At 37.2% G+C, this 26770-nt stretch overlaps 1 protein-coding gene across 1 annotated transcript in view; it reads left to right on the forward strand.

The window, feature by feature from the left end:
- TACR3 (tachykinin receptor 3) overlaps positions 1–26770 on the forward strand; it is a 104952-nt gene that overhangs the window by 23931 nt on the left and 54251 nt on the right. The window contains exons 2-3 of the mRNA XM_003410364.3: positions 20388–20576; positions 22410–22560. Of these exons, the coding sequence (XP_003410412.1) occupies positions 20388–20576; positions 22410–22560 (340 nt within the window). The remainder of the gene's footprint in view (positions 1–20387; positions 20577–22409; positions 22561–26770) is intronic.

The following is a 26770-nucleotide window of genomic DNA, read 5'->3' on the forward strand; positions in this document are numbered from 1 at the left end:
TCTTATTCGGGTTATTTGTTTCCTTTCCTGTATTTCTTTAGTCAGTCTAGCCAATGGTTTATCAATTTTGTTAATTTTTTCAAAGAACCAGCTTTTGGCTTGGTTAATTCTTTCAATTGTTTTTCTGTTCTTTTTTTAATTCATTTAGTTCAGCTCTAATTTTTATTATTTGTTTTCTTCTGGTGCCTGATGGGTTCTTTTGTTGCTCACTTTCTATTTGTTCAAGTTGTCGGGACAGTTCTCTGATTTTGGCTCTTTCTTCTTTTTGTATGTGTGCATTTATCGATATAAATTGGCCTCTGAGCACTGCTTTTGCTGTGTCCCAGAGGTTTTGATAGGAAGTATTTTCATTCTCGTTGCTTTCTAAGAATTTCCTTATTCCCTCCTTGATGTCTTCTATAACCCAGTCTTTTTTCAGGAGGGTATTGTTCAGTTTCCAAGTATTTGATTTCTTTTCCCTAGTTTTTCTGTCATTGATTTCTAGTTTTATTGCCTTGTGGTCTGAGAAGATGCTTTGTAGTATTTCAATGTTTTGGACTCTGCAAAGATTTGTTTTATGACCTAATATGTGGTCTATTCTAGAGAATGTTCCATGTGCACTAGAAAAAAAAGTATATTTGGCAGCAGTTGGGTGGAGAGTTCTGTATAAATCAATGAGGTCAAGTTGGTTGATTGTTGTAAGTAGGTCTTCCGTGTCTCTACTGAGCTTCTTACTGGATGTCCTGTCCTTCTCCGAAAGTGGTGTGTTGAAGTCTCCTACTATAAATGTGGAGGTGTCTATCTCACTTTTCAATTCTGTTAAAATTTGATTTATGTATCTTGCAGCCCTGTCATTGGGTGCATAAATATTTAATATGGTTATGTCTTCCTGATCAATTGTTCCTTTTATCGTTATATAGTGTCCTTCTTTATCCTTTGTGGTGGATTTAAGTCTAAAGTCTATTTTGTCAGAAATTACTATTGCTACTCCTCTTCTTTTTTGCTTATTGTTTGCTTGATATATTTTTTTCCATCCTTTGAGTTTTAGTTTGTTTGTGTCTCTAAGTCTAAGGTGTGTCTCTTGTAGGCAGCATATAGATGGATCGTGTTTCTTTATCCAGTCTGTGACTCTCTGTCTCTTTATTGGTGCATTTAGTCCATTTACATTCAGAGTAATTATAGATAAATAAGTTTTTAGTGCTGTCATTTTGATGCCTTTTCATGTGTGTCGTTGGCCATTTCATTTTTCCTCATACTTTTTTGTGCTGAGACGTTTTTCTTAGTAGATTGTGAGATCTTCATTTTCATAATGTTTAACTTTATGTTAGTTGAGTCGTTACTTTTTTCTTGGCTTTTTTCTTGAGTTATGGAGTTGATATTCCTTTTTGTGGTTACCTTATCATTTACCCCTATTTTTCTAAGTAAAAACCTAACTTGTATCGTTCTATATCTCCTTGTATCACTCTCCATCTGGCAGTTCAGTGCCTCCTTTATTTAGTCCCTCTTTTTGATTATTGTGATCTTTTATCTATTGATTTCCATGATTCCCTGTTATGTGTATTATTTTGTTTATTTATTTATTTTTTAGAATTAATCTTAATTTGTTTGTTTTTGTGCTTTCTCTATTTGAGTTGATATCAGGACGTTCTGTTTTGTGACCTTGTATTGTGCTGGTACCTGATATTATTGGTCATCTGAACAAACAATCTCCTTTAGCATTTCTTGTAGCCTTGGTTTGGTTTTTGCAAATTCTCTAAACTTGTGTTTATCTGTAAATATCTTAATTTCTCCTTCATATTTCAGAGAGAGTTTTGCTGGATATATGATCCTTGGTTGGCAGTTTTTCTCCTTCAGTGTTCTGTATATGTCGTCCCATTCCCTTCTTGCCTGCATGGTTTCTGCTGAGTAGTCTGAACTTATTCTTATTGATTCTCCCTTGAAGGAAACCTTTCTTTTCTCCCTGGCTGCTTTTAAAATTTTCTGTTTATCTTTGGTTTTGGCCAGTTTGATGATAATATGTCTTGGTGTTTTTCTTTTTGGATCAATCTTAAATGGGGTTCGATGAGCATCTTGGGTAGATATCCTTTCGTCTTTCATGATGTCAGGGAAGTTTTGTGTCAGGAGTTCTTCAACTATTTTCTCTGTGTTTTCTGTCCCCCCTCCCTGTTCTGGGACTCCAATCACTCGCAAGTTATCCTTTTTGATAGAGCCTCACATGATTCTTAGGGTTTCTTCATTTTTTTTAATTCTTTTATCTGATTTTTTTTCAGCTATGTTGGTGTTGATTCCCTGGTCCTCCAGATGTCCCAGTCTGCATTCTAATTGCTCGAGTCTGCTCCTCTGACTTCATATTGCATTGTCTAATTCTGTAATTTTATTGTTAATCTTTTGGATTTCTACATGCTGTCTCTCTATGGATTCTTGCAACTTATTAATTTTTCCACTATGTTCTTGAATAATCTTTTTGAGTTCTTCAACAGTTTTATCAGTGTGTTCCTTGGCTTTTTCTGCAGTTAGTCTAATTTCATTTGTGATGTCTTGAAGCATTCTGTAAATTAGTTTTTTATATTCTCTATCTGATAATTCCAGGATTGTATCTTCATTTGGGAAAGATTTTGATTCTTTTGTTTGGGGGGTTGGAGAAGCTGTCATGGTCTGCTTCTTTATGTGGTTTGATATGGACTGCTGTCTCCGAGCCATCACTGGGAAACTAGTTTTTCCAGAAAATCTGCTAAAAAAAATGCAGTCAGATCCCCATCAGAGTTCTCCCTCTGGCTCAGGCTATTAGGATGTTAATGGAGCCGCCTGGGGAGGGTGGGGGAGGGATCAGAGACCTAGGAGTGTAGCACCTCAGAATATAGCCAGAGTTGTTTGTCTTACTTGGAATGCCTCTTATATCTGAGATTTCCACGGGGCACGTCACCTATATGTACCGGCTGTGTGGAGATTGCCCCTCAGGGGTTCTGGCCTGCTGGCGTCACGGTCAGATCCTCCGCTGTCAGCCCCACCCCCAAGGTTAAGGCTCCCCTACTGGGACGGTGCACTCCCGTCTCCAAAATCAGTCGCTGCCTCCCGGGGACTCCCCGTCCCGCCAGCTGCGTTGCGCGCCGCTCCCGCGAACCGGGTGGGCTCCCCCTCCCCAGGGTCAGCTCAGGAGAATGGAGCAGCTCCCCGCGCCTGAGTCACGACTGCGCGTCCGGGTTGGGATGCCGCTCTCCCCGCTCCAAGACCAGCCACTGCCTCCCGGGGACTTCTTCCACCGGCTGCTCCGTCACACCGCTCGCGCGAACCAGCTGGGCCCGCCCGAACCGGTTGGGACCGCCCTGGGGTCAATTCAGGGGAATGTAGCTGATCCCCGTGCTCACGCCCCGCCTGCGCCCGCCAAAATCCCGGCGGGACGGCTCCCCAGCTGGGACGCCGCTCTCCCCGCTCCAAGACCAGTCACTTCCTCCCGGGGACTTCACCCTCCGGCGCACCGCACTGCTCGCGCGAACTGGGTGGGCGCCGCCCGCACGAATGGCTGGGCCCCCCCCAGGGTCAATTCAGGGAAATGTAGCTGGTCCCCGCGCTCGCGCCACGCCCACTCCCTGCCAAACTCCCGGCGGGTCGGCTCCCGGCTGGGACGCTGCTCTCCCCGCTCCAAGACCTGTCACTTCCTCCCGGGGACTTCTCCCTCCGGCGCGCCACGCCACCCGCGCCAACTGGCTGGGATCCCTCCCGGGATGAGTTCGGGGGCTAGGGCTGGGCCCCTTGTCTGTGCCCTCTGCCCCCCTGGGCTCTGCCTCAAATCGGGCTCCGAAGGTCACCTGCCTGGTACGCTGGCTCCTGGCTGTCTCCCCATATTTGTTCATTCTCCGTCTCTAAATCTGTGTTTGTTGTTCAGAGTTCGTAGATTGTTATGTATGTGATTGATTCACTTGTTTTTCCGAGTCTTTGTTGCAAGAGGGATCCGCGGTAGCGTCCACCTAGTCCGCCATCTTGGCCCCGCCTCCCTTTCATCTTCTTTTGATGCTACCTGCGCCACTCAATATTTTGGCCATAGAATTTTTCAGTATTGCAACTCGAGGACTGAATTTTTTTCTTCATTCCTTTCAGCTTGAGAAGTGCTGAATGTGTTCTTCTCTTGCGGTTTTCTAACTCCAGGTCTTTGCACATTTCATTATAATACCTTACCTTGTCTTCTCAAAGTGCCCTTTGAAATCTTCTGTTCAGCTCTTTTACTTCATCATTTCTTCCTTTTCCTTTAGCTACTCTAGGTTTAAGAACCAGTTTCAGAGTCTCTTCAGATATCCACTTTGGTCTTTTCTTTCTTTCCTGTCTTTTTAATGATTTCTTGCTGTCTTCATGTATGATGTCCTTGATGTCATCCCACAGTTCTTCTGGCCTTCAGTAATTAGTGTTCACTGTGTCGAATATATTCTTGAGATGGTCTCCAAATTCAGGTGGGGTATGCTCAAGGCTGAATTTTGGTTCTTCATATTGAACTTGCATAATAGCAATTGATAGTCAGCTCCACCGTCAGCCACTTGCCTTGTTCTGACTGATGATCTTGAGCTTTTCTATCATCTTTTTCCACAGAGTAGTCTATTTGATTCATGTATTTTCCATCCAGTGAGATCCACATATATAGTCGCCATTTATGTTGTTGAAAAAAGGTGTTTGCAATGAATGTCGTTGGTCTTGCAAAATTCTATCATGCAATCTCCAGTGTTGTTTCTATCATCAAGGCCATATTTTGCACAATCTGATCCTTCTGTTTTTGCAACTTTTGTGTTCCAGACACCGTAATTATCAATTCATCTTGATTTGATTGCACGTTTGATCAATTTCATACTGCAGAAGTTGGTAAAAATCTTTAATTTTCTCATCTTTTGCGTTAGTGGTTGGTGTATACATTTGAATAATAGTGATATTAACTGGTCTTCCTTGTCGTTGCTGTTTGGTGCTGTTGAGTTGGCTCTGATTCATAGCAACCCTATGTGCAATAGAATGAAAAATGCCTGGTCCTGCACCATCCTCATGATCATTGTTATGCATGAGCCCATTGCTGAAGCCACTGTGTCAATCCATCTCATCCAGGGTCTTCCTCTTTTTTGCTGACCCTCCACTTTACCAAGCATGATATCCTTCTCCAGGGACTGGTCCCTCCTGATATCATGTCCAAAGTATGTGAGATGAAGTCTCATCATCCTTGCTTCTAAGGTGCATTCTAGCTGTACTTCTTCCAAGACAGATTTGTTTATTTTTTTGACAGTCCATGGTATATTCAATATTCCTCACCAACACCACAACTGAAAGGCATCAATTATTCATTCTTCCTTATTCATTGTCCAGCTTTCACATGCATATGAGGTAATTGAAAACACCATGGCTTTTGTCAGGGCATCTTAGTCTTTAAAGTGACAGCTTTGCTTTTTTACACTTTAAAAACATCTTTTGCAGTTGATTTGCCCAATGCAACGCAACCCTTGATTTCTTGACTGCTGCTTCCATGGGTGTTGATTGTGGATCCTAGTAAAATGAAATCCCTGATGACTTCAATCTTTTCTCTATTTATCATGATGTTGCTTATTGGCCCAATTGTGAGGATTTTTCCTATCACTGACAGTGTTGTACTTCAGGATAGATCCTGAGATGTTCTTTTGACAATTAATGCAATGCCATTTCTCTTCAATTTGTCATTCCTGGCATAGTAGACCATATCGTTGTCTGATTCAAAATGGCCAATACCAGTCCATTTCAGCTTGCTTATGCCTTTATGCTTTCTATTTCATTTTTGACAACTTTCAATTTTCCTAGATTCATACTTTATGCATTCTACGTTCTGATTATTAATGGATATTTGTAACTCTTTCTTCGCATTTTGAGTCATGCCACATCAGCAGTTGAAGATTCCAAAATCTTTACTCCATCCACGTCATTGAGGTCAACTCTACTTTCAGAAGGCAGCTGTTCCCTGGTCGTATTTTGAGTGCCTTCCAACCTGAGGGGCTCATCTTCTGACACTGTATCAGGCAGTGTTCTACTGCTATTCATCAGGTTTTCACTGGCCAGTTTTCTTCAGCAGTATTTTTTTTTTTTTTTTTTTATAGCACCAGCGTCTTGCTCCTAGTCTGTCTTACTCTGGAATCTCTGTTGAAATCTGTCCACCATGGGCGACACTGCTAGTATTTGAAATACAAGTGACATAGCTTCCAATATCAGAGCAACACACAAGACAACACAGTATGACAAACTGTGCATGGTGGTCAATGTTTGGTAGCTGTGAAAGGTTCTTTCTGGTCTCTCCTAAGTGGACATAGCCCTGAGCATGCACACAGCCTTCCAGACCACCTGGATTATGTGTGGTATTAAGAAGGACTTGTTTGGTTGTCTCTTTTCCTGGATTACCCTGTGCGTTGCTTTTTTCAACTAGTATTGCCATAATGTTAGCCTTCCCTGATTATTTGCCACTGAAATCTCAGTTGTTTGCAACAAAAACCCCAGGCATGGGTTTTTCCATGCCCTATTCTAAATAAAGTCAGCCCGCTCTGTCAGGGTAACAAAGTTAATATCTTTACAGATATCTTTACCCATACAGGGGCAGAACTTCCACTCTGCTGTAGATTGAATTGTGTCCCCCCAAAATATATGTTATTAGTCCTAATGCCTATACCTGCAGTTTTAATCCCATTTAATGGGTTTTCTTTGTTATGTTAATGAGGCCCTATTAGTATAGGATGTGTTTTAAGTCAGTCTCCTTTGAGATATAAAAAAGCAGATTAAGAAAGCAAGCAAGCACAAAAGCAGGGGAAGGTATCCACCGCATGTTTGCCAAAGAACCTAGGAATAGAAGCTGAAGAGACAGGGAGCTTCCCTCAGAGTGGGGGGAAAGAGAGAGTGAGCCTTCCTCTAGAGCTGGCAACCTGAATTCAGACTTCTGGCCTCCTAAACAGTGAGAAAATAAATTCCTGTTTGTTAAAGCCACCCACTGATTGTATTGCTGTTATAACAGCAGTAGGTAACTAAGACACACACCGTGGAGCTGGGAAGGGGGAAACCATAGGCTCCAAATGATGTTACTGAGGTACAGTAGATTTTCTTGAATAAATGCTTCTTAACTTGTTGTTTGACCTTTGGTCAATTTCCAAAGAAATTGGTTAATTTTGACAATTGCGCCTTTTTTTAATTGTTTTTTGGGGATTGCATTTCTGGAGTTCCTCATATAATCATTCTTGGGAGTATACATTATTATTGAGTTTTCAGAGTTCTTTATATATTACAGATATAAGTCCTTTGTCAGGCATGTGATTTGTAGATATCTCCCAGTATGTAGCTTGTTTTATTTTCTTCACAGTGTCTTTTTTAGGGAAAGGAAAATTTTAATTTTGACAAAAGGCCAATTTATCAATGTGTTTTCTTATATGGATCATGTTTTCAGTGTCATGTCTAGGATTTCTTTGCTTAAACCCAGGTTACAAAGATTTTCCCCTATATTTTCTTCTAAAAATTTTAATTTGTTTTACAGTCAGATCAATGATCCTTTTTCTGTTCATTTTTGTGTGAGGTTTAACTCAAGGTCATTATTGTTATTAGTTTTTACATGTGGATGTGTAATAGTTAAAGAAAGATTTGTTAAAAAAAAAAAAGCTATCATTTATCCATAAATTACCTTTGCACCTTTCTCAAAAATCAATTGGCCATATTTCTGTACGTCTATTTCTGGACTCTGTTTTGTTTCATTGACCTTTGTCTCTATCCTTCAACCACATCTACACTGTGTTTATTATGTAGCATATAATTGTCCTAAAATGAACAGTGTGATTCCTCCAAATTCATTCTTCATTTGCAAAGTTTTATTTGCTCTACTTTTTGGTTTTTCATATACATTTTAGAATAATCTTGCATGTATCTTCAAAAACCTTATCTGGATTTTTAATTGGAGTTGCTTTAAATCTTTGCATAGCCCTGGTGGTGCTGTGGTTAAGCATTAGGCTGCTAACCCAAAAGTAAGCAATTCAAATCCACCAGCTAGCTCCTTGGAAACCCTATAGGGCAGTTCTTCTCTGTCATATAGTGTGATCTGAGCCAGAATCAACTTGATGGCAAGGGGTTTGGTTCTAGTTCGGTTTTAAATCTTTAGGTCCATTTGGGAATTATCAACATCGTTATTACATTGAGTCCTTCAAATTGTGACCATGGCATGCCTTTTTCTCCAATTATTTAGGTCTTTTTTTTTTTAATCACCATTTTGCAGTTTTCAGCATAAAGATACCATACATATTTTGTCTCAGTTATGTCTAAATGTTTCATATTTTGAGCTAGTGTAAATGTTTTATTTCAGTTTCAAAATTTTCATTGCTAATATATGAAAATATTATAGACTTATGTTGCTGACCCTATTTTCTGCATCTGAGCTGAACTCACTTATTAGTTGTGTGTGTGTGTGTGTGTGTGTGTGTGTGTGTGTGCTGTAGACTTATTAGGATTATCTACATGGGTTGCCATGAGTTGGAATTGACTTGAGGGCAACTAGCAACAACAACAATCTACATACACAATCTTCTAGTCTGGGAATAGGGATATTTTTATCTCTTTTTTTTTTAATCTGTATGTCTTTTTAATTCTTTTTGATTCATTCTCCTGACCTATTGCCCAGGCTAGAGGTTCCAGTATGATGTTGAATAGTGTTGTTGAAAGTAAGCATCCTTAACTGTAGTCTCAGCCTTCAGGAGAATACATTCAGTCTGTCATCATTAAGTAAGATTTTTTTCTAGGTTACTTTTAGATTCTCTTTATTTGATTGAGAAAATTTCATTCTATTTTAATTTTATAAGAGTTTTGTAATGAATGGATGTTGAAATTTGTTACATTCTTTCTCTGAATGAATTGATATGACCATGTAGTTATAGTAGATTAAATTGATTTATTTTAAATATTAAGATATTTGTATATTTAATTTTATATTGAATATTAAAGCCAGCCTCAAATTCCGTGAATAAACACCACTTGGTGTTGATGTATGGATAGCTTTATATCTATATATATGTCTGTGTGTATATGTATATATATACAGAGAGAGAGAGAGCCCTGGTGGCACAGTGGTTAAGCACTTGGCTGCTAACCAAAAGGTTGATAGTTCAAATTCACCAGTCTCTCTGGGGAAGAAAGATGTGACAGTCTACTTGTGTAAAGACTAAAAAAGACTACAACCTTGGAAACTATATCGGGCGGTTCTACTCTGACCTATAGGGTTGCTGTGAGTTAGAATCAACCTGACGTCCGTAAGTATGTGTACATACATATATAGAGAAAATTTTTTTTCTTTTTTTATTGTACTTTAAATGAGGGTTTACAGAACAAAGTAGTTTCTCGTTAAACAGTTAATACACATATTGTTTTATGACATTGGTTAACAACCGCATAACATGTCAATACTCTCCCTTCTCAACCTTGCCTTCCCTATTACCAGCTCTCCTGTCCCCTCCTGCCTACTAGTCCTTTCCCCAGGGCTGGTGTGCCCCTTTAGTCTTGTTTTGTTTTATGGGCCTGTCCACTCTTTGGCTGAAGGGCGAAGAAGAGAGAAAGATCTTTAATACTTCCATTAGAATTTTTGTGTCTATGATTATAAAGGATATTAGCCTGTACTTTTCTCTCTCTCTCTCTTTTTTTTTTTTTTTTTGTACTATAGTTGTCTGGTTTTCGTATCAGGGAAATACTTCCCTCAAAAATGAATAGGGAGACATGAGAAAATAGAGACACAATCTCTATTTTCTGGAGAGATTGTGTAATTTTTTATTTTATTTAAATATTTAGTAGACTTCACCAGTGAAACCATCTCTTTCTGAGGTTTTTTTTTTTTTTTTTGGAAGTTTTTAACTACAAATTCCAACTTTTACATAGGTATGGGACTCAATTTGGGTAAGCTTTTGTAGTTTGTGGGTTTCTAAAAATGGTTCTATTTTATCTAAGAATGTGTGTATATAGAGTTGTTTATAGTATTCCTTATTATTATTTCAAAGCCTATACATCTGTAGTGATATAAACTATTTTATCCCAGATATTGTTAGTGTTTTCTCTCTTTTTTCTTTGTTAATCTTGCTAGAGGACTATCAATTTTTTTAATCTTTTCAAAGCGGCAGCTTTGGAGTCATTGTTTTTTTTTTTTTTTCCTATTTTGAAAATTTCATTGATTTATTATTCGCTGCTGTTTCCTTACTTGGGTTTATTTTGTCCTTTGTTTGTTTGTTAATTTGGAAATTTAGATTCTTGATTCAAGATCTTTCTCATTTTCTAATGTAAACATTTAATCCTGTAGTTCCTCATCTATACACTGATTTTATCTGATACCACAGAGTTTGATATTTGGTATTTTTATTCAGTTCAAAACATTTTCTAATTTTGCTGAGACTTCTTATTTTACGCATGGCATGGCAGACCAACTTTAAGGTAATCTCAATAATCTCTTTTTCCTCTTGTTCATGCCATTATGTAATTACTGCCCCTTGAGTGAGGGCTGGGTACGTGACTGCATTGAACAAATAGAGTGGCTAATATGATGCAATATATTCTTTATTTTGAAGCTCTGTTACTAACAAAATCTCTGAATACTTGCATCAGACAAGTAGATGTGTAGCCATTGCTATTAGAATAATTTCCAGTTGTCTAATAGCCCTACTAAGGGAGAATATAAATAAGAATTCTTATATTAAATAGCTAAAAAGATCCTTCAATGGTGAGAAACCTAAAGCAGAAAAACTATAGTTATCATCAGTAATTTCAGGTGATGGATGTGTTAGATAAAAGGTGCTGAGAAATGAGAAACTGGTCTCCTGAGCAAATTTCTATTAGTTACGTTTTTTTTTTTATGTATTAAGGTCCAGATGAAAAGTTATTACATATGTATCTGATATTGTGTTCCCACTTGGCAATGATGAGAAAAATATAAACCCCAAAATCAAACCCACTGTTGCCAAGTTGATTCTGACTCAGAGCAATCCTTTAGACAGAATAGAACTGCCTCATAGAGTTTTTAATGCTGTAAATCTTTACAGAAGCAGACTGCCACGTATTTCTCGCTGGGACTGGCTGGTGGGTTCCAAACACTGACATTCTGGTTAGCAACCAAATGCTTTAACCACTGTGCCACCAATATATATCCTTTAAATTAATCTGGCAACCATATACTGGATTGTTACCAAAGGAAATTTCCACAACAGTTCCTATTATGATATGTGTTCTTGCATTTCTACTAAGCATGCTCCCATTTCTTTTCCTCATAATCTGGCTTAAATATTTCTCCCTATCTCAATAGAACAAAAATGTCTATAGATTAGATGACATTTTCTCTTTTATGTTCAGTTGGTGTAACTGCTACTTTAATTGGTTAGCTCACCATTCTAATAATAGCAAAAGCATCCAGGCTTCTATGGGCTAATTAACTTTTTCTTTTTTTTCATGTAGTCAACTTCACTCCTAGATTCAGCAGTACCCTTATAAAGGCATCTGGTATCACTTTTGAGTAGCCTTTCTAGCGATGGTCTTATAACTTCCACCCAAATGATTGGGTGATTGGGTGATTCTGTGGTAGGGTAATTGTGGCCCACCAAAGGGATTGGTCAGTTTAGCCATCCTCCTGGGTTTGAAATGAGCCACCCCAGAGGCAGGAAAGAAAGAGCCCCACCACCACCAAGGAAAATCAGCCAGGAGCTAGCACGTCCTTTGGACCAGGATCCCTGCACTGAGAAGCTCCTAGAACCAGGAGACAAAGAGTGAAATGTAACACTGAAGGTAGCAAGACTTGGCAGCAGAAGACAGTGTGGTGGGCTTCCTGGCCCACAGAGAGAGAAAGCTGAGCATAGAATTCTATCTTACTATTTTAAACAGGAATACCAGTGCAGGATTCTGATGGGTCTTTAATGTGCAGAAAGCAATACAAAGGGCAGAATTAAATTCTATAGAACTAAATTTTACTTTCCTGACAGAATAAGGTATCATAGAAGATGATACTTCATGAAGATTATAAAGTGAGAAAATAATGTTCTGAAATTAATGGAGCTCCATTGCATGGGAGATTGATAATCCAGCATTGGAATGAATGCTTTTTAAATTACATGAACTGTAGGGCATCCTCGATTTGCTTCAGTGGATGAAAATGACAGAAAATGACAGAACTGGAGAACACTTGTTCTTTCAAGTCAGATTATGTGACTATTAAATGATTTGCTACCATGAACTCAGTAAGATTTGGGAAGGTAATGGCCCATAAAGTGCAAAGGCTATTAAAATAAAATTGCTGACATATTTTCAGATGTAGTGTGAGTGCTGCGACAGAAAAGCAGCTCTTACAAAGAAATGAACAGCTAACTTTTCATTTTCTCAGTGTATCTCATGTATGAATTCACCACTATATAAAATATCCCCCTGCCATTTTCTATCCACTTTTCTGCCTTATTTTTCTTCATAGTACTTACTACTATCTATTTTATTTACTGCTATAGTAAGAGTATCTAGAATAATGACTGCATATATTTGATGCAAAACACTTACTGAATAAATAAACGAGCTGAAGCAACTTCTTAAACTTGTTTCCCTATTGTCTTAGTTTCCGAGGGCTGCCATAACCAAGTACCACAAAGTGGTTGGTTTTAAAGAATAGAAATGTATTGTCTCACAGTTCTGGAAGCAAGAAGTCCTGATCATGGTATTGGCTGTGGCGTAGATTCCTTCTGAGGGCTCTGACAGTGGAACTGTTCCATGCCTTTCTCCTAGATACTGGTTTCTGCTGGCAGTCTGTAGCATTCCCTTGCTGTAGACCAGTCCTTATGTAGTGACTCCCTCTGTCTGTGTGACTTTCTCTCTCAGTATATGTGCTCTCCATTTATAAGACATCACTCAGAAAGGATTAGGACTAGGACTCATCCTATTCTGATATGGCTTAATTGATAATATCGTCAAGGAAAGATCTGTTTTTCCAAACAAGTTCACTTTCACAGGAACAGGAGTTGAGATTTCTACATGCATTTTGGGGAAAAACAATTTGATCTGTAACACCTATTATCAATTAATCTGTGCTCAAATTAACTTTAACAGAGTATCGTAAAAATATAATTTAAAAGGAGAGCTAGCTAAAGAAAAATCTCCATTTCACATTTTTTAATGTAAGTTTTTGAACAGACCCATAACAAAAGAGGAAATCAAAGAGGTCATTAAAAAAACTCCCAAAATTAAAGGCCCTGGCCCAAACAGCTTCACAGGAGAATTCTATCAAACATTCAGAGAAAAGCTGACACCAGTTTTACTCAAACTATTACAGAACATAGAAAAGGATGAAATACTCCCAAATACGTTCTATTAAGCCAGCATAACCCTGATACCAAATCAGGTAAGGACACCACTAAAATAGAAACTTATAGACCCTCATGAATATAGATGCAGAAATTCCCAACAAAATACTATCCAATAACATACAACAGCATAGCAAAAAAATAATACATCATGACTAAGTGGGATTCATACCAGGTTTGCAAGGATGTTTCAACATTATAAAATCAATCAACATGATCCACCACATAAATAAAAGAACCACATGATCATATCAATCAATGCAGAAAAGGCATTTGATAAAATCCAACACCCATTTCTGATAAAAACTTTCAGCAAGATGGGAATAGAAGAGAAATTCCTCAACTTAATTAAGGGCATAGATACAAAACCAACAACCAACATTATTCTCAATGGAGAGAAACTGAAAGAATTCCCCTTGAGAACAGGAATGAAACAAGGATGCACTTTATCACTAGTCTTATTCAATATTGTAGTGGAAGTCCTAGCTAGAGCAACAAGGCAAGAAAGGAAAATAAAAGGCATCCGAATTTGTAAGGAAAAAGTAAAACTGTCCCTATTTGCAGGTGGTTTTATCCCATACATAGAAAATCCCAGAGATTCTACAAGAAAGCTACTGGAACTAACAGAAGGGTTCAGTACAGTGTCAGGGTACAAGATCAACATACAAAAGTCTGTTGGGTTTCTCTACGCTAACAAAGAGAGCTTCAAAAAAGAAATCAGGAAATAATATGATTTGCAGTAGGCTCACAAAAGATAAAATACTTAGGAATAAATCTAACCAGGGACATAAAAGAGTTATACAAAGAAAACTACAAAACACTACTGCAAGAAACCGAATGGAAAAACATACCATCCTCATGGGTAAATTCACTTAACATTGTGAAAATGTCAATACTATCCAAAGTGGTCTATAGATATAATGAAATCCCCATCCAAATTCCAACAACGATCTTTAATGAGAAGGAAAAGTTAATCACCAACTTTATATGGAAAAGAAAGAGCCCCTGAATAAGTAAAGCATTACTGAAGAAGTACGTAGTAGGGGGCCTCACACTTCCCCATCTCAGAACCTACTATACAGTCATGGTAGTCAAAACAGCCTGGTACTTGTACAATGACAGACACATAAGCTAATGGAACAGAATCGAGAACACAGAAGTAAAGCCATTCACTTACGGACAGTCGATCTTCAACAATGGATGGCAATCCATTAAATGAGGATGAGATAGTCTCTTATCAAACGGTGCTGGCAAAACTGGATATCAATTTGCATAAAAATGAAACAGGATCCATACCTCACACCATACACAAAAACTAACTCAAGATGTGTCAAAGACCTAAATGTAAAACCTAAAACCATATAGAAAATGGAAAAAAAAAAAAAAATGGGCAAACCTTGGGGCCCTAATTTATAGCATAAATAGACTATCAAACATAACTAAAATTGCACAAGCAGAAGAAGATAAACTAGACAATTGGGACCTCCTAAAGATTAAATGAAGCCCTGGTGGCACAGTGGTTAAGAGCTACGGTGTGCTACGGCTGCTAACAAAAGGTCGGCAGTTTGAATCCACCAGCTTCTTGGAAACTATGGAGCAGTTCTATTCCGTCCTAAAGAGGTGTTATGAGTCAGAATCGACTCGATGTCAATAAGTTAAAGATTAAATACTTATGCATATCAAAAGACTTCTCTAAAAGACTAAAAAGAGAACCCATGGACTGGAAAAAAAAATTTTAGCATCAGCATATCTGACAAGGGACTAATCTCTAAAGTTTTTAGAAAATTTTAACACCTCAACAACAAATAGACAAACAATCTAACTAAAAAATGGGCAGAGGACATGAACAGATATTTCACCAAAGAAGATATTCACATGGCCAACAACTACATGAAGAGATGCTCATGATCACTGACAATTAGAGAGATGCAAATCAAAACTGTAGTGAGATACCATCTCACTCCAGCAATAATGGCACTGATCAAAAAACAGAAAACAACAAATGCTGGCAAGGTTGTGGGGAGATTGGAACTCTCATACACTGCTGGTGAGAATGTAAAATGGTACAACCACTTGGAAAATGGTATGGTACTTTCTTAAAAACCTAGAAATAGAAATACCATATTATCCAGAAATCCCACTCCTAGGAATATACCCAAGAGAAATAAGGGCTGTGATGCAAATAGACATATGCCTACCCATGTTTGTTGCAGGATTATTCACACTAGCAAAAAGTTGTAAACAACCTAAGTGCCCATCAACAGATGAATGGATAAACAAACTGTGATACATACATGCAATGGCATACTACACAATGCTAAAGAATAATGATAAATCTGAGAAACATCTCACAAAATGGACGAATCTGGAGGACATTATGCTAAGTGTAATAAGTCAGTCATAAAATGGACAACTATTGTGTGAGACTACTATTATAAAAAGCCAAGAAAAGATTTACACACAAAAAGAAACATTATTTGATGGTTATCAGGATGGGAGGGGGAGGGAGGGGAAAATCACTAAATTTTGGGGAGGGGGGAAGTCATCTCAAAATGACCAGTGTGAAGGAAGACACTGAGAGGTATGCAAGAGTAACGGGCAGCATTGGTAAATACTATTACATATACAATCCTGCATCCACGGAAATAACAAACGATAATTTATGAGTGTATCCATAGGTAGATATGTAAGGTGAACAGGTGTAGGATGGGGTAGGAGAGTGCACCTATGAACATAGACAAGTTTGGCAGTAGATATTTCTACATATATACCTATATGTACTGCAAACATTCATGTATACAACAGAGCACAAAGGCGGCACAGTCATGAAAACTTAACCATAACCAAACACCTCGGTGAATTGAATATATGGACTTGAGGGCTTAGGACCATAGCCTTGGGAGTCATACAGCACAATTAGCATAACACAGTCCATAAAGACAATGTTCTACATCCTACCTTCGTGAGTAGTGACTGGACTCTTAAAAGCTTGTGTGTGACCATTGAAGATATGACAGTTATTCTCTTCCCATTCAGAGCAAAGAAGAGTGAAGAAAACCAAAGACTCAAGGAAACAATTAGTCCAAAGAATTAATGAACCACAGCCCCGAGACCAGAAGAACTAGATGGTGCCTAGCTACCAATACAGACCACTCTGACCAGGATCACAACAGTAGGTCCTGGAGAGAGGGGGAGAAAAATGTAAAACAAAATTTAAATTCATAATTAAGACCTAATTTACAGGTCTGATAGAGCCTGGTGGAACCTCCAAGATTATGGCTCTTAGACAGTCCTCAAACTTGGAACCGAACTCACTCCCAGAGATCACATTTTAGCCAAACAATAGACAGGCCTATAAAGTGAACAATAGCACCTGAGAGGAAGGTGCACCTCAGAACAATCAACTATATGAGACCAAAAGGACACCATTTTCCTAAAAAAATAGTTCAGAAGGCAGGTCAGTGCAGGGAAAGATGGGCAAAAGGAAACAAAGATCCCAGGAAGGAAGGGGGGAGATCGCTTGCACATGGAGGGAATTGCAACCAATGCCATGAAATAAGCTATGTATAAGTTGTTAAATGGGAAACTTATTTGCTCTGTAAACTTTCACCTAAATCACAACACAGTTTTATTAAAACAAAGACTAATAGCCCACACCCACCACTTATTTATTAGAAAGAAACACACTCTCAAGAGACCCGCTGAGATAGGAGGGGACCATGGCAGACAGATGTCAATGAAGGTGTTGAAGTGATACGGGCTTCATAGATTAAACAACCTGGAGTGTGGGTGCCCTCCTGACCCTGAGTGAACTTTATTTCCAGCTGGCACGTCCTCATGTACTAGAAAAAAAAAAAAAAACACTGGAGCTGGTATCAATTTCATTTAGTGCCCTGCCAGCTCTCTTCCACTGCGGCACTTGCTTTTCCTTGTGTCCTGTCTGCTTAACATCTGTGGGTCTTTGCTTTGGATAACTGGTGCCCCTGTTTCGCTGATGCCCGAAGTAGGTGCTTACCTTGCTTATTGGATAATCTGCCCCTGTTGGAATTACATTTGCTAGGGAAGACTTTCATGATGGACAATCTAAAATGTGGCCTTCTTAGCAAATGCATTTGTATGGCTATGCGCTTTGCCTTTGTAATCACAGTTGTAATCATAAACTTATTGGGTAGATTATTTGATTAATGTCTCTCTAACTCACTATACTATCTGCTTTCCGAAGGCCACATTTGCTCACTGTTGCATCGCTACAGTGTTTGGAACTTCAGAGTAGGAATTTAATCAGTGTTTTGTTGAATGGATGAGTAATGATCAGGCTAGAATTGACAGAAATGCCAGATTGAGATTTCAAAATTTCTATTCTTACTAAAGTGTTACTTAATGAGAACATCAATTGATTGTTTCCGTATAATTCAAATAAAACAATATTTTATCTGTCAGGAAATCACTTCTATAACATTAGATTAATTGGCCAAAAGAATCAATAGAGAATTTGCAGTTTGTTTTGAATTTCCCATGCTGCAGTAGCCAGACAGGACTCTAACCATGCTCATGTCATGCAACTTCTCTTTTTAATATCAAAAAATCAACTGTCCAAATGTTAAAGCTGCCTTCATAAAGTTCCAGGACAAGCAAAAAGAAAAAAATTACAATAGAATTAGAGACCATTCAATTTAGCACAATGAAATTTATTGACAGATGCTGTGCGAGGCTCTAGAAACACCCATGTAGCAATAATTCAATATTTTGTGATAGATTGTATAGTGAGTTACAGTCAGTTGCAATAGAAACAGAAATGCGTATCTGTAATTCTTTCCTTTATATGTCTGACCTTTTTTTTTTTTTTAATATTATGCATTAATGGTGTTTGTGAGTCTTTGGAAGTCATCTACCTTATATGTTTTTCTTTCTCTTTCACAATTCCTTACAGGAACAGTTATAATAAAAGCAAAAAATCTTTATATGGACTCTGAAGACTGACAGAACTGGTTTAGAGTTCCAGCACCCTTCTTACCATCTGAGTCATTTTGGGCAATCTGCTTAATCTCTTAAACCTCAGGTTCCTTTTCTGTAAAATTGTGATGATAATATAACTCGTTTTATTGGATTATTTTGTATATTGTCTGGCAATATCAATAAATGCTGCTATTTTTACTCATCACCAGCATAAGCATGAGATGGTTAAGTTTCAACAGTGTTCAGTTTCAAACATGTGAATTTTATTTTCTTTGTGTGGTTCACTTTATTCTCCTAAACCAAGGGCCTGTCTTTCTACTTATCTTTTCATAGGTCAGGAGTCCTAATGGTGCAGTGGTTAAAGCGCTTGGCTTACCTTGCTTATTGGATAACTGGTGTAGTGGGTAAGCGCTTCCCTGCTAACTGAAAGATCCGAGGTTCAAACCCACCAGCTGCTCCGTGGGAGAAAGATGTGGCAGTCTGCTTCCATAAAGATTACAGCCTTAGAAACCTATGGGGTACTCTGTCCTATAGGGTCGCTGTGAGTCAGAATTGACTCGATGGCAGTGGGTTTGGTTTGGTTTACATAGCTCAAATTCACATTTACCTAAAAGTTGTCATGCTTAATGAATTAATAATATTTCCTTTAAGTAAATTGTGACTACAATTAATATTAAGAATTGTGTATACCTAAGTTCAATTGCAAGGAGCCTTGGTGGTGCAGTGGTTAAGTACTCAGCTGCTAAGTAAGGTCGGCAGTTCAAACTTCAAACCTACCAGTCGCTCCGCCAGAGAAAGACATAACGATCTGCTTCCATAAAGATTTATAGCCTTGGAAACCTATGGAGCAGTTCTACTCTGTCTAAAAGGGTTGCTATGAGTCAGAATCCACTCGAAGGCAACGGGTTTTACAGGTTTAAGTTCAAATATATCTACCAAATATTTAATTCTAATGCATAATTAAAAGTGCAAACAACAATAAGTAAATAGATGAATTGGGCTTATTTTGAAACACATATGCTTAAAGTTAAAACATTTTTGGCCTAAGTAACTCATTTTTTGATTAAAATATTGCATTTGAAAATTTCCATAAATCAAAATATATATGAGAAACACAAAATGACCAACAGTAAAAATATAGCAATTTAAATAATGTGTTTTATTGATAGGAGTCCAAAAACAATCATTAATTTGGCATATATCATTTTCTGCTTTGTACAGTAGCCAGACTTTGACAAGTAGTCATTGTATATCCACTTTAAAATTGGAAAGTGTATCTCCCAGACATACTGCTGTATCTTTACCAAATGGATAAGGCTTGACATTTGTTACTATATTCAGACAGGTCCCAACTTTCCAAAAAGTTGAACTCTGAAAGTCTTATGTTAGTGTGTTTTTTAGAGCATCAAATATATTTTCACATAGCTATGTTATGCACTGCTACATAGGCACCACGAAGAAGATTTTCATGAAACATTATGAATTCAATTTCCGGGCTGCTGGGTTGGGGGAGTGGATTAACAGGAAGGCATAGCCTCAATCAACCTTGATTTATTTGTCCTTATTTGAATCCTAAACTTGTCACTTGTTACTTTTAAATGAATATGTTGATGACATCCTTCAAAAGCGTTCTTCATCTTTGTCAATAATGTAGGTATTATTCACGTTCTTTCTCCAACATTTTCTATTAAGTTAAACATACAGAAGAAAAGTGAACGTTTTTGAGGTTGGTGAGTAGTATTTTTAAGCATGTAGTATGTGTCTTTCCAATCCAATTTGGCATACATTTTTGAACTGTGGTAATGTGCTAAATATTCAGAACCTTTCACTTAACATTATTTCTACTGATCCTCACTTCACCCCTAAGAGGTGGGTGTTCTTATTTCTATTTTAAAGATAATGAATCAGGGTTCAAAAAGGTTACATGAATTTTTTTATTTGAACCTAGATCTGCCTGATTCCTAAGACGATGCCACTTTTATCATTCTACGCTACCTCTACATAAGCAAAATCTTTACCAACTTGTTTACCAGGAGACAACTCTGACCACTGAAAGTTCTTTGGAACTCTATTTTAAACTCCTTTAACAAGAGAACTGACAAGATGGTTTTGTCTTTTTTTTTATAGGTATATGGCCATTATTGATCCCTTGAAGCCCAGACTGTCTGCCACAGCCACCAAGATTGTCATTGGAAGTATTTGGGTTCTAGCATTTCTACTTGCTTTCCCTCAGTGTCTTTACTCCAAAACCAAAGTCATGCCAGGACGTACTCTTTGTTATGTGCAGTGGCCAGAAGGTCCCAAGCAACATTTCATGTAAGTTAATTCTCTCTTATATTTTTCATTCAATTTATCAAACGTTTAGAAAACTATGGGTTGAAAGCAATGATTAAATCAGTATGTCATAGACCCTTCCCTAAACAGCTCACAAATTACTTGGGAGAAGAGATGTGTACAAAATAGGACATGATCAATACATTTGTATGAGTTACAGAAGTTTCCTGTTGGAAAAACATGAAGACTTCTGCATAGGTAGTGCTGGAGAGTTTCCCAGAGGAAGTGACATCTGATCAAAGTTTTAAACGATGAGCAGATCACTGAATTAGGCATTTACGAGATCACTGGAGATAAAAGCATGCACAGAGGAGAGAAGAATTGTTACTGAGAAATGAGTGAGAAGGGAGAAATTTAAGTCCAAAGGTGGTGATTGCTCTTTTAAGAAGCCTGAGTGGGCAAAAGAAGGGGACCCTGGTAGGTTCTTTAATTTTGTTTTGGTTTGATTTGGCGTTTTGTGTTTTAGCATTAAAGAAATCTGGATACTAGATTGAAAAGTAAATAGAAAAGCTACATGATGGAATTTGATATTTCATATTTTAGATCCAGCTTAAGAAAAGCAAAAGGAAAATAAACAATATTGTGTAATAGCTTGCATTTTTTAATCGGATCACTTAAATTTTATTTCAGTAAAATTCCCTTTTTCCTATTTTAGTGGCATTTCACTTTAGAAATGATGAATGATGAAAATGTAATGCTGATCTTTTAAAGCAGCCATTTTATCTAACTCAGCTTTCCAAATTTTAGAAGAAAAATTGTAGGAAGCATTTATTGAAGGGAAAATAAGGCAGCAATTATTAAACTGAGTATTGTATACTATCAATTATTGTTAATAAATCTTAATTTGTATGATATTATTGGCTTTAAAATTAAATTATTTGTTAACTAAATTTCTTCTTCATTGGTTTTAAATCAATACTTAGTGCATAAAAAAAAAAAAAAAAATAGCTACCAGGAAATGGGAAGACATGGAAGTTTAATATAACCTTTACAAAAATGTGCAGGTACTGAGAAGGACTATTATAACAAACTCTAATTAAAGTTTCCAAAGACAGTGGAAGCCACACAAGTTTGTAAAAATTCCGTTTGGGCTGTTATGTTTTTTTCTTTTAATCCTTCCTGATTACATCCTTATACTTTTGATTGAAAGCTATGAAATCTCACAATTTAATTTAATAGTATGTAATAGCATGTCTTTTGTGTGACTAATAGGTCTGCATGTTACTTATCAAATTAGCGATGTAATCAATAGCACTATTACTTTGGAAAATGCATGTGAACATCTTTACCTGATTTTTTTTTTTTAAATCACTGTTCAATGACTTGTGGAACCAATATGACTCAAGAGTATCTACTTGCATTTTTTTTTCTATTTGGAAGAAAAACAATGTATTTCAAATATTTATGATATTGCTGAGATATAAAGAATCGTCCTACATGAAGACTTGTCAGTTGATTAGTTTATTCTGTTTCATCCATTTTCCTCTGATCATAAATTTTATTGGCTTAGCTCAGCATTTACCAAGCAGAGAAAAAGCCCTCATCCTGGACCTCCAGGTAAAGGGAACATGTGTAGTTTAAGGAGTACTTCAGTTCAGTTACAGTTTCCATATACAACATAAAGCTTGGCAAAGATCAACTGGAAGCATTTGGAAGTGACTGTAGGTAATAACAGGATTTTTGACAGAGTTGTAAAATTAGAACACAGAGATAATATTTTGACATTTTAAATTAGGATATGAAACTGAATGAATTCAAAGTCCCACATATTTCATCCCAATACACTGTTCGGCATGTGTCTTTTATTTCTTGCAGTTACCATATTATTGTCATTATACTGGTGTACTTTTTCCCATTGCTTATCATGAGTATCACATACACCATTGTTGGAATTACTCTCTGGGGAGGAGAGATCCCAGGAGATACCTGTGACAAGTATCGTGAACAACTAAAGGCTAAAAGAAAGGTACTGTACCATATAATTTATCTAACATTTATGAAAATTGTGGCACATCATGTAGGAAAAATCCTAGTTTGGGTATAATGTGATCTGATGCTTCACTCCTGTTTTACCTTTTTTTAAATTTTGTTTCTTTCTTCCTTTTTTGTCTTCTATAAATCACTGTACACATCCAATATCACCCTGTGGTAGAACACTTTCTTTTTTTTATAAAAAGGCCTGATTTTTAGCGCCTTTAAAAAAAAAAAAAAAAAATTTTTTTTTTTTTCTTTACAGAGCATTCTCATTTACTCCACCGAAATTGCTGAAATTTCACTTTAAGTGGACTCCCAGTTGATTGTATTTCTGCAATTATAGCTATCTCTGTCCTTTACTGAACATAATTTAAGGTGCTCCCTTTGCCTTTGATGTACTCTATAAACTGTCCGAAGCTTGCTGGCTTGTTGCTTGTTTTAGCTCAGTAACGGCATCTCTGTAGTTCTTCATGCTATAATTTCCTATGGCATGGAAAATTGCTATAGGAAATTTCCACTCTCTGTCTCTTCCCTCTGCTTCCATTCATCTCTCTGTCTGTCTATCTGTCTAGCTACTATCATCGATATATCTATCTTTATCTAGATAGACCTGTCTATCCATCTCTTTCTCTACTTTTCCCTCTATTTCTCTCTCTCTCTCCCTCTATAGCTCTCTCTCCATGATCTGGTAGTTTCTACACAGCCATTTAAATGGAATGATAAGAGCTTTATTAATACGGCTGTAAAACTTATTGGGAAACCCTGGTGGCATAGTGGTTAAGAGCTACGGCTGAGAACCAAAAAGTCGGCAGTTCGAACCCACCAGGTACTCTTTGGAAACTCTATGGGGCAGCTCTACTTGGTCCTATAGGGTTGCTATGAATTGGAATAGACTCGATGGCAATGGGTTTGGCAATGGGTTTAAAACTTATTGGGTGACATGAAACAAACCTATTTCTGACTGACTCAAAGTAAGAAGAAAATCATTAAAATTTATTCTATTGGCATTTTACTAGGATAAACTTTTTCATTAAGATTTTTTCCTGACTGCAGTTATGTGGCTCAATGAGTGAGACTTTTCATAAATTCTTGGAGTTGAAAGGAATCTTCACATCATCTATTTTATCCCCTGTCTCCACTTGATGTGTGCCTAATGCATATCAGGGAGGTTTTTGGAAGGATGAGTGAGTCATACTGATTATGCCAATTATTACTAATTCCACTTATGATTCACTTATTTATGTAAAGCTAGTACCAACCACATGAGCGCATCCCTTAAAATACACTCAACAATCTTAAAAACCACTTAACTACAAATACTTACATAACAGTCATCAATTGTGTTTTGAAAACCTAATAAAGAAAATAGATTTAATTTCAATACCAATGTTTTCTCCTCATTATTGACAAATAATGGTATACAGACTTATATCCATTTAACCTTTTGTCATTATCTCTAGTGTTTTTAAGAAAGGTAAGCATGATCTTTTTCGCATCAATTTACTCATTTCATCCTAGAATATATATAATTTAATTTGTATTTGGAAAAAAAATTGTCTTAAAATTGATATGCATAAACACAAAACTTTGCCTTCCACACCTAAAACTAGGAGAACTGCAATAACTTGGTCATTTCATAACAACAGTTTTTCTTTCCCCTTTGTAAAGCCAGAGCCCTGGTGGCACAGTGATTACGAGCAATGGCTGCTAACCAAAAGACTGGCAGTTCAAATCCACCAGCCATTCCTTGCAAACCCTGTGGGCAGTTCTGCTCAGCCCTACAGGGTCACTATGAGTCGGAATCAACTCCACAGCAATGAGTTTTTTGGTTTTGTAAAGCAAACCTAATTTTCTAACATCTTGCTCATATTGCAAGATAACCTTTTTTGGATATTTTCTTATAACTATGCTTTGGGCATCATCATGTTAAACAACAAATCAGATATTTTATCCATTTCAGAAAAATTCCTGTTTTTGTGTTACCCATTTAGTTCCCTGTCTTTCCTTTCATTTCTTTCTTATTGATTTAAGTGTCTTTTTAAAAATACTTTTCCGTTTTAAATTCCAGAAAAAATTAAAGTACATCTGGTAATTGTAGATAATAGCTACTATATATATATGATATTTTTCCAGGATAAAAAATGCAAATGCAATCTTAGTGCTCTTTTTTATTGTTAAGAGTCCAAAGGGAACAAAAGCAAGAGAGAATATTCTTGTCTTTGTCCTGTTGCATAAATATTCCCTTTTGATTTTATTACTATAGAATTCAAAGTAGAAATATCAACTCAAATCATGACAGTATGATCCTTCTAAAATATTTCAAAAAAGTAAGAGACATTTTAATGTTCTAATGCGAATATCTTTCTCACAAAATGACACCCACTCCATAGACTTGCAAAATAAATCACCTCACCCTTGGATTTCTCTCATTGTCCCTTCACAGTTATAAACATCATTATCTAGGCAGCAATGCCCATTTTGTACAAAATTTCAAAATATAGCTAGCTTTTCTCTTAATTTTTTTTCTTTTTTAATGAAAGCAAAAAATCATTCTGATATGGTTTGGAATATAATTATTTGTAGTAATGATGTTTTCTTATTTATCTAGTGCTACCATAACAGAAACACCACAAGTGGTTGCCTTAAAAAACAGAAATTTATTTTCTCACCGTTTGGAGGCTAAAAGTCCAAATCAGGATCTTAGCTGTATTACTTCCTTCTGTGAGCCCTCTCCTAGTTTCCATGTCTGTGAAAATTTCTTGGTATTTCTTTGCCTGTAGACAGATCCTCACATGTCACCTGTCTTCTCCCTGTGTGTTTCTGTGTGTCTATTATGCTCTTTTTATAATTCAGATTTTAGGTTTAGAACCGAATCTATTCTGGTATGACCTCACTAACATAACAAAAAAGAAAAACCCTATTTCCAAACAGGATCATATCCACAGGTACAGGTAGAGGTGCCAGAACTTCAATAAATATGGGGACGGGGCACAGTGCAATCCATGTTGTTGTTGTTGTTGTTATTGTTAGGTGACATTGAGTTGGCTCTGACTCATAGTGACTTTATGCATAACAGAACAAAATATTGCTTGGTCCTGCTCCATCCTCACACTCATTGCTATGTTTGAACCCATTCTTGCAGCCACTGTTGTCAATCCGTCTCATGAAGGTCTCTCTCTTTTCCGCTGACTTTAACAAGCGTGATGCCCTCGTCCAATGATTGATCTCTCCTGATGACATGTCCAAACAAAGCAAGACTAAGTCTCGCCATCCTTGCTTCTAAGGAGCATTTTGGCTGTACTTCTTCCAAGACACATTTGTTCCTTCTGGGTCTCCACGGCATATTCAATATTGTTTGCCAACACAATTCAACTATGTCAATTTTTCTTCAGTCTTCCTTTTTTTATTACCTAGATTTCACATGCATATGAGGTGATGGAAAAGACAAAAGCTTAGGTCAGGCGAACCTTAGTCATCAAAGTGACATCTTTGATTTTTAACACTTCAAAGAGGTCCTTTAGCCCAGATTTGCCCAAAGCAACATGTCATTTGATTTCTTCACTGCTGCTTCCATGGGCATTATTGATCCAAGAAGACTGAAACCCTTGACAACGTCAGTTGCATCGCCATTTATCATGATGTTGTTTAATGGTCCAGTCGTGAGAATTTTTGTTTTCTTTATGTTCAGATGTAGTATTTTACCTTCATCAGTAAGTGCTTCAAGTAGTCTTCAAATTTGGCCAGCAAAGTTGTATAACCTTCATATCTCAGGTTGTTAATGAGTCTTTCTCCAATCATAATTCCACATTCTTCTTCATATAGCCCAGCTTCTCTTCTTGGATTATTTGTTCGGCATAAAGACTGAATAAGTAAGGTGAAAGAATACAATCCTGTCACATACCTCTTCCAATTTTAAACTACATAGTAGTCCCTTGTTTTGTTTGAACAGCTGCCTCTTGATTCATGCAAAGGTTCTGCATGATCCCAATTTAGTATTCTGGAATTCCCATTTGTAATGTTTTCCATAATTTGTTATGATCCCCACAGCGAAATGCCTTTGTGAAGTCAATAAAAGGCAAGTAAACGTCTTTCTGTTATTCTATGCTTTCGGCTAAGATTCATCTGACATCAGCAATGATACCTGGTTCACTCCTCTTCTGAATCTGGCTGGAACTTCTGGAAGTTCCCTGTCTATTTATGTC

The sequence above is a fragment of the Loxodonta africana genome, chromosome 5 (assembly GCF_030014295.1).
Source record: "Loxodonta africana isolate mLoxAfr1 chromosome 5, mLoxAfr1.hap2, whole genome shotgun sequence".
NCBI classification, from domain to species: Eukaryota; Metazoa; Chordata; class Mammalia; order Proboscidea; family Elephantidae; genus Loxodonta; species Loxodonta africana.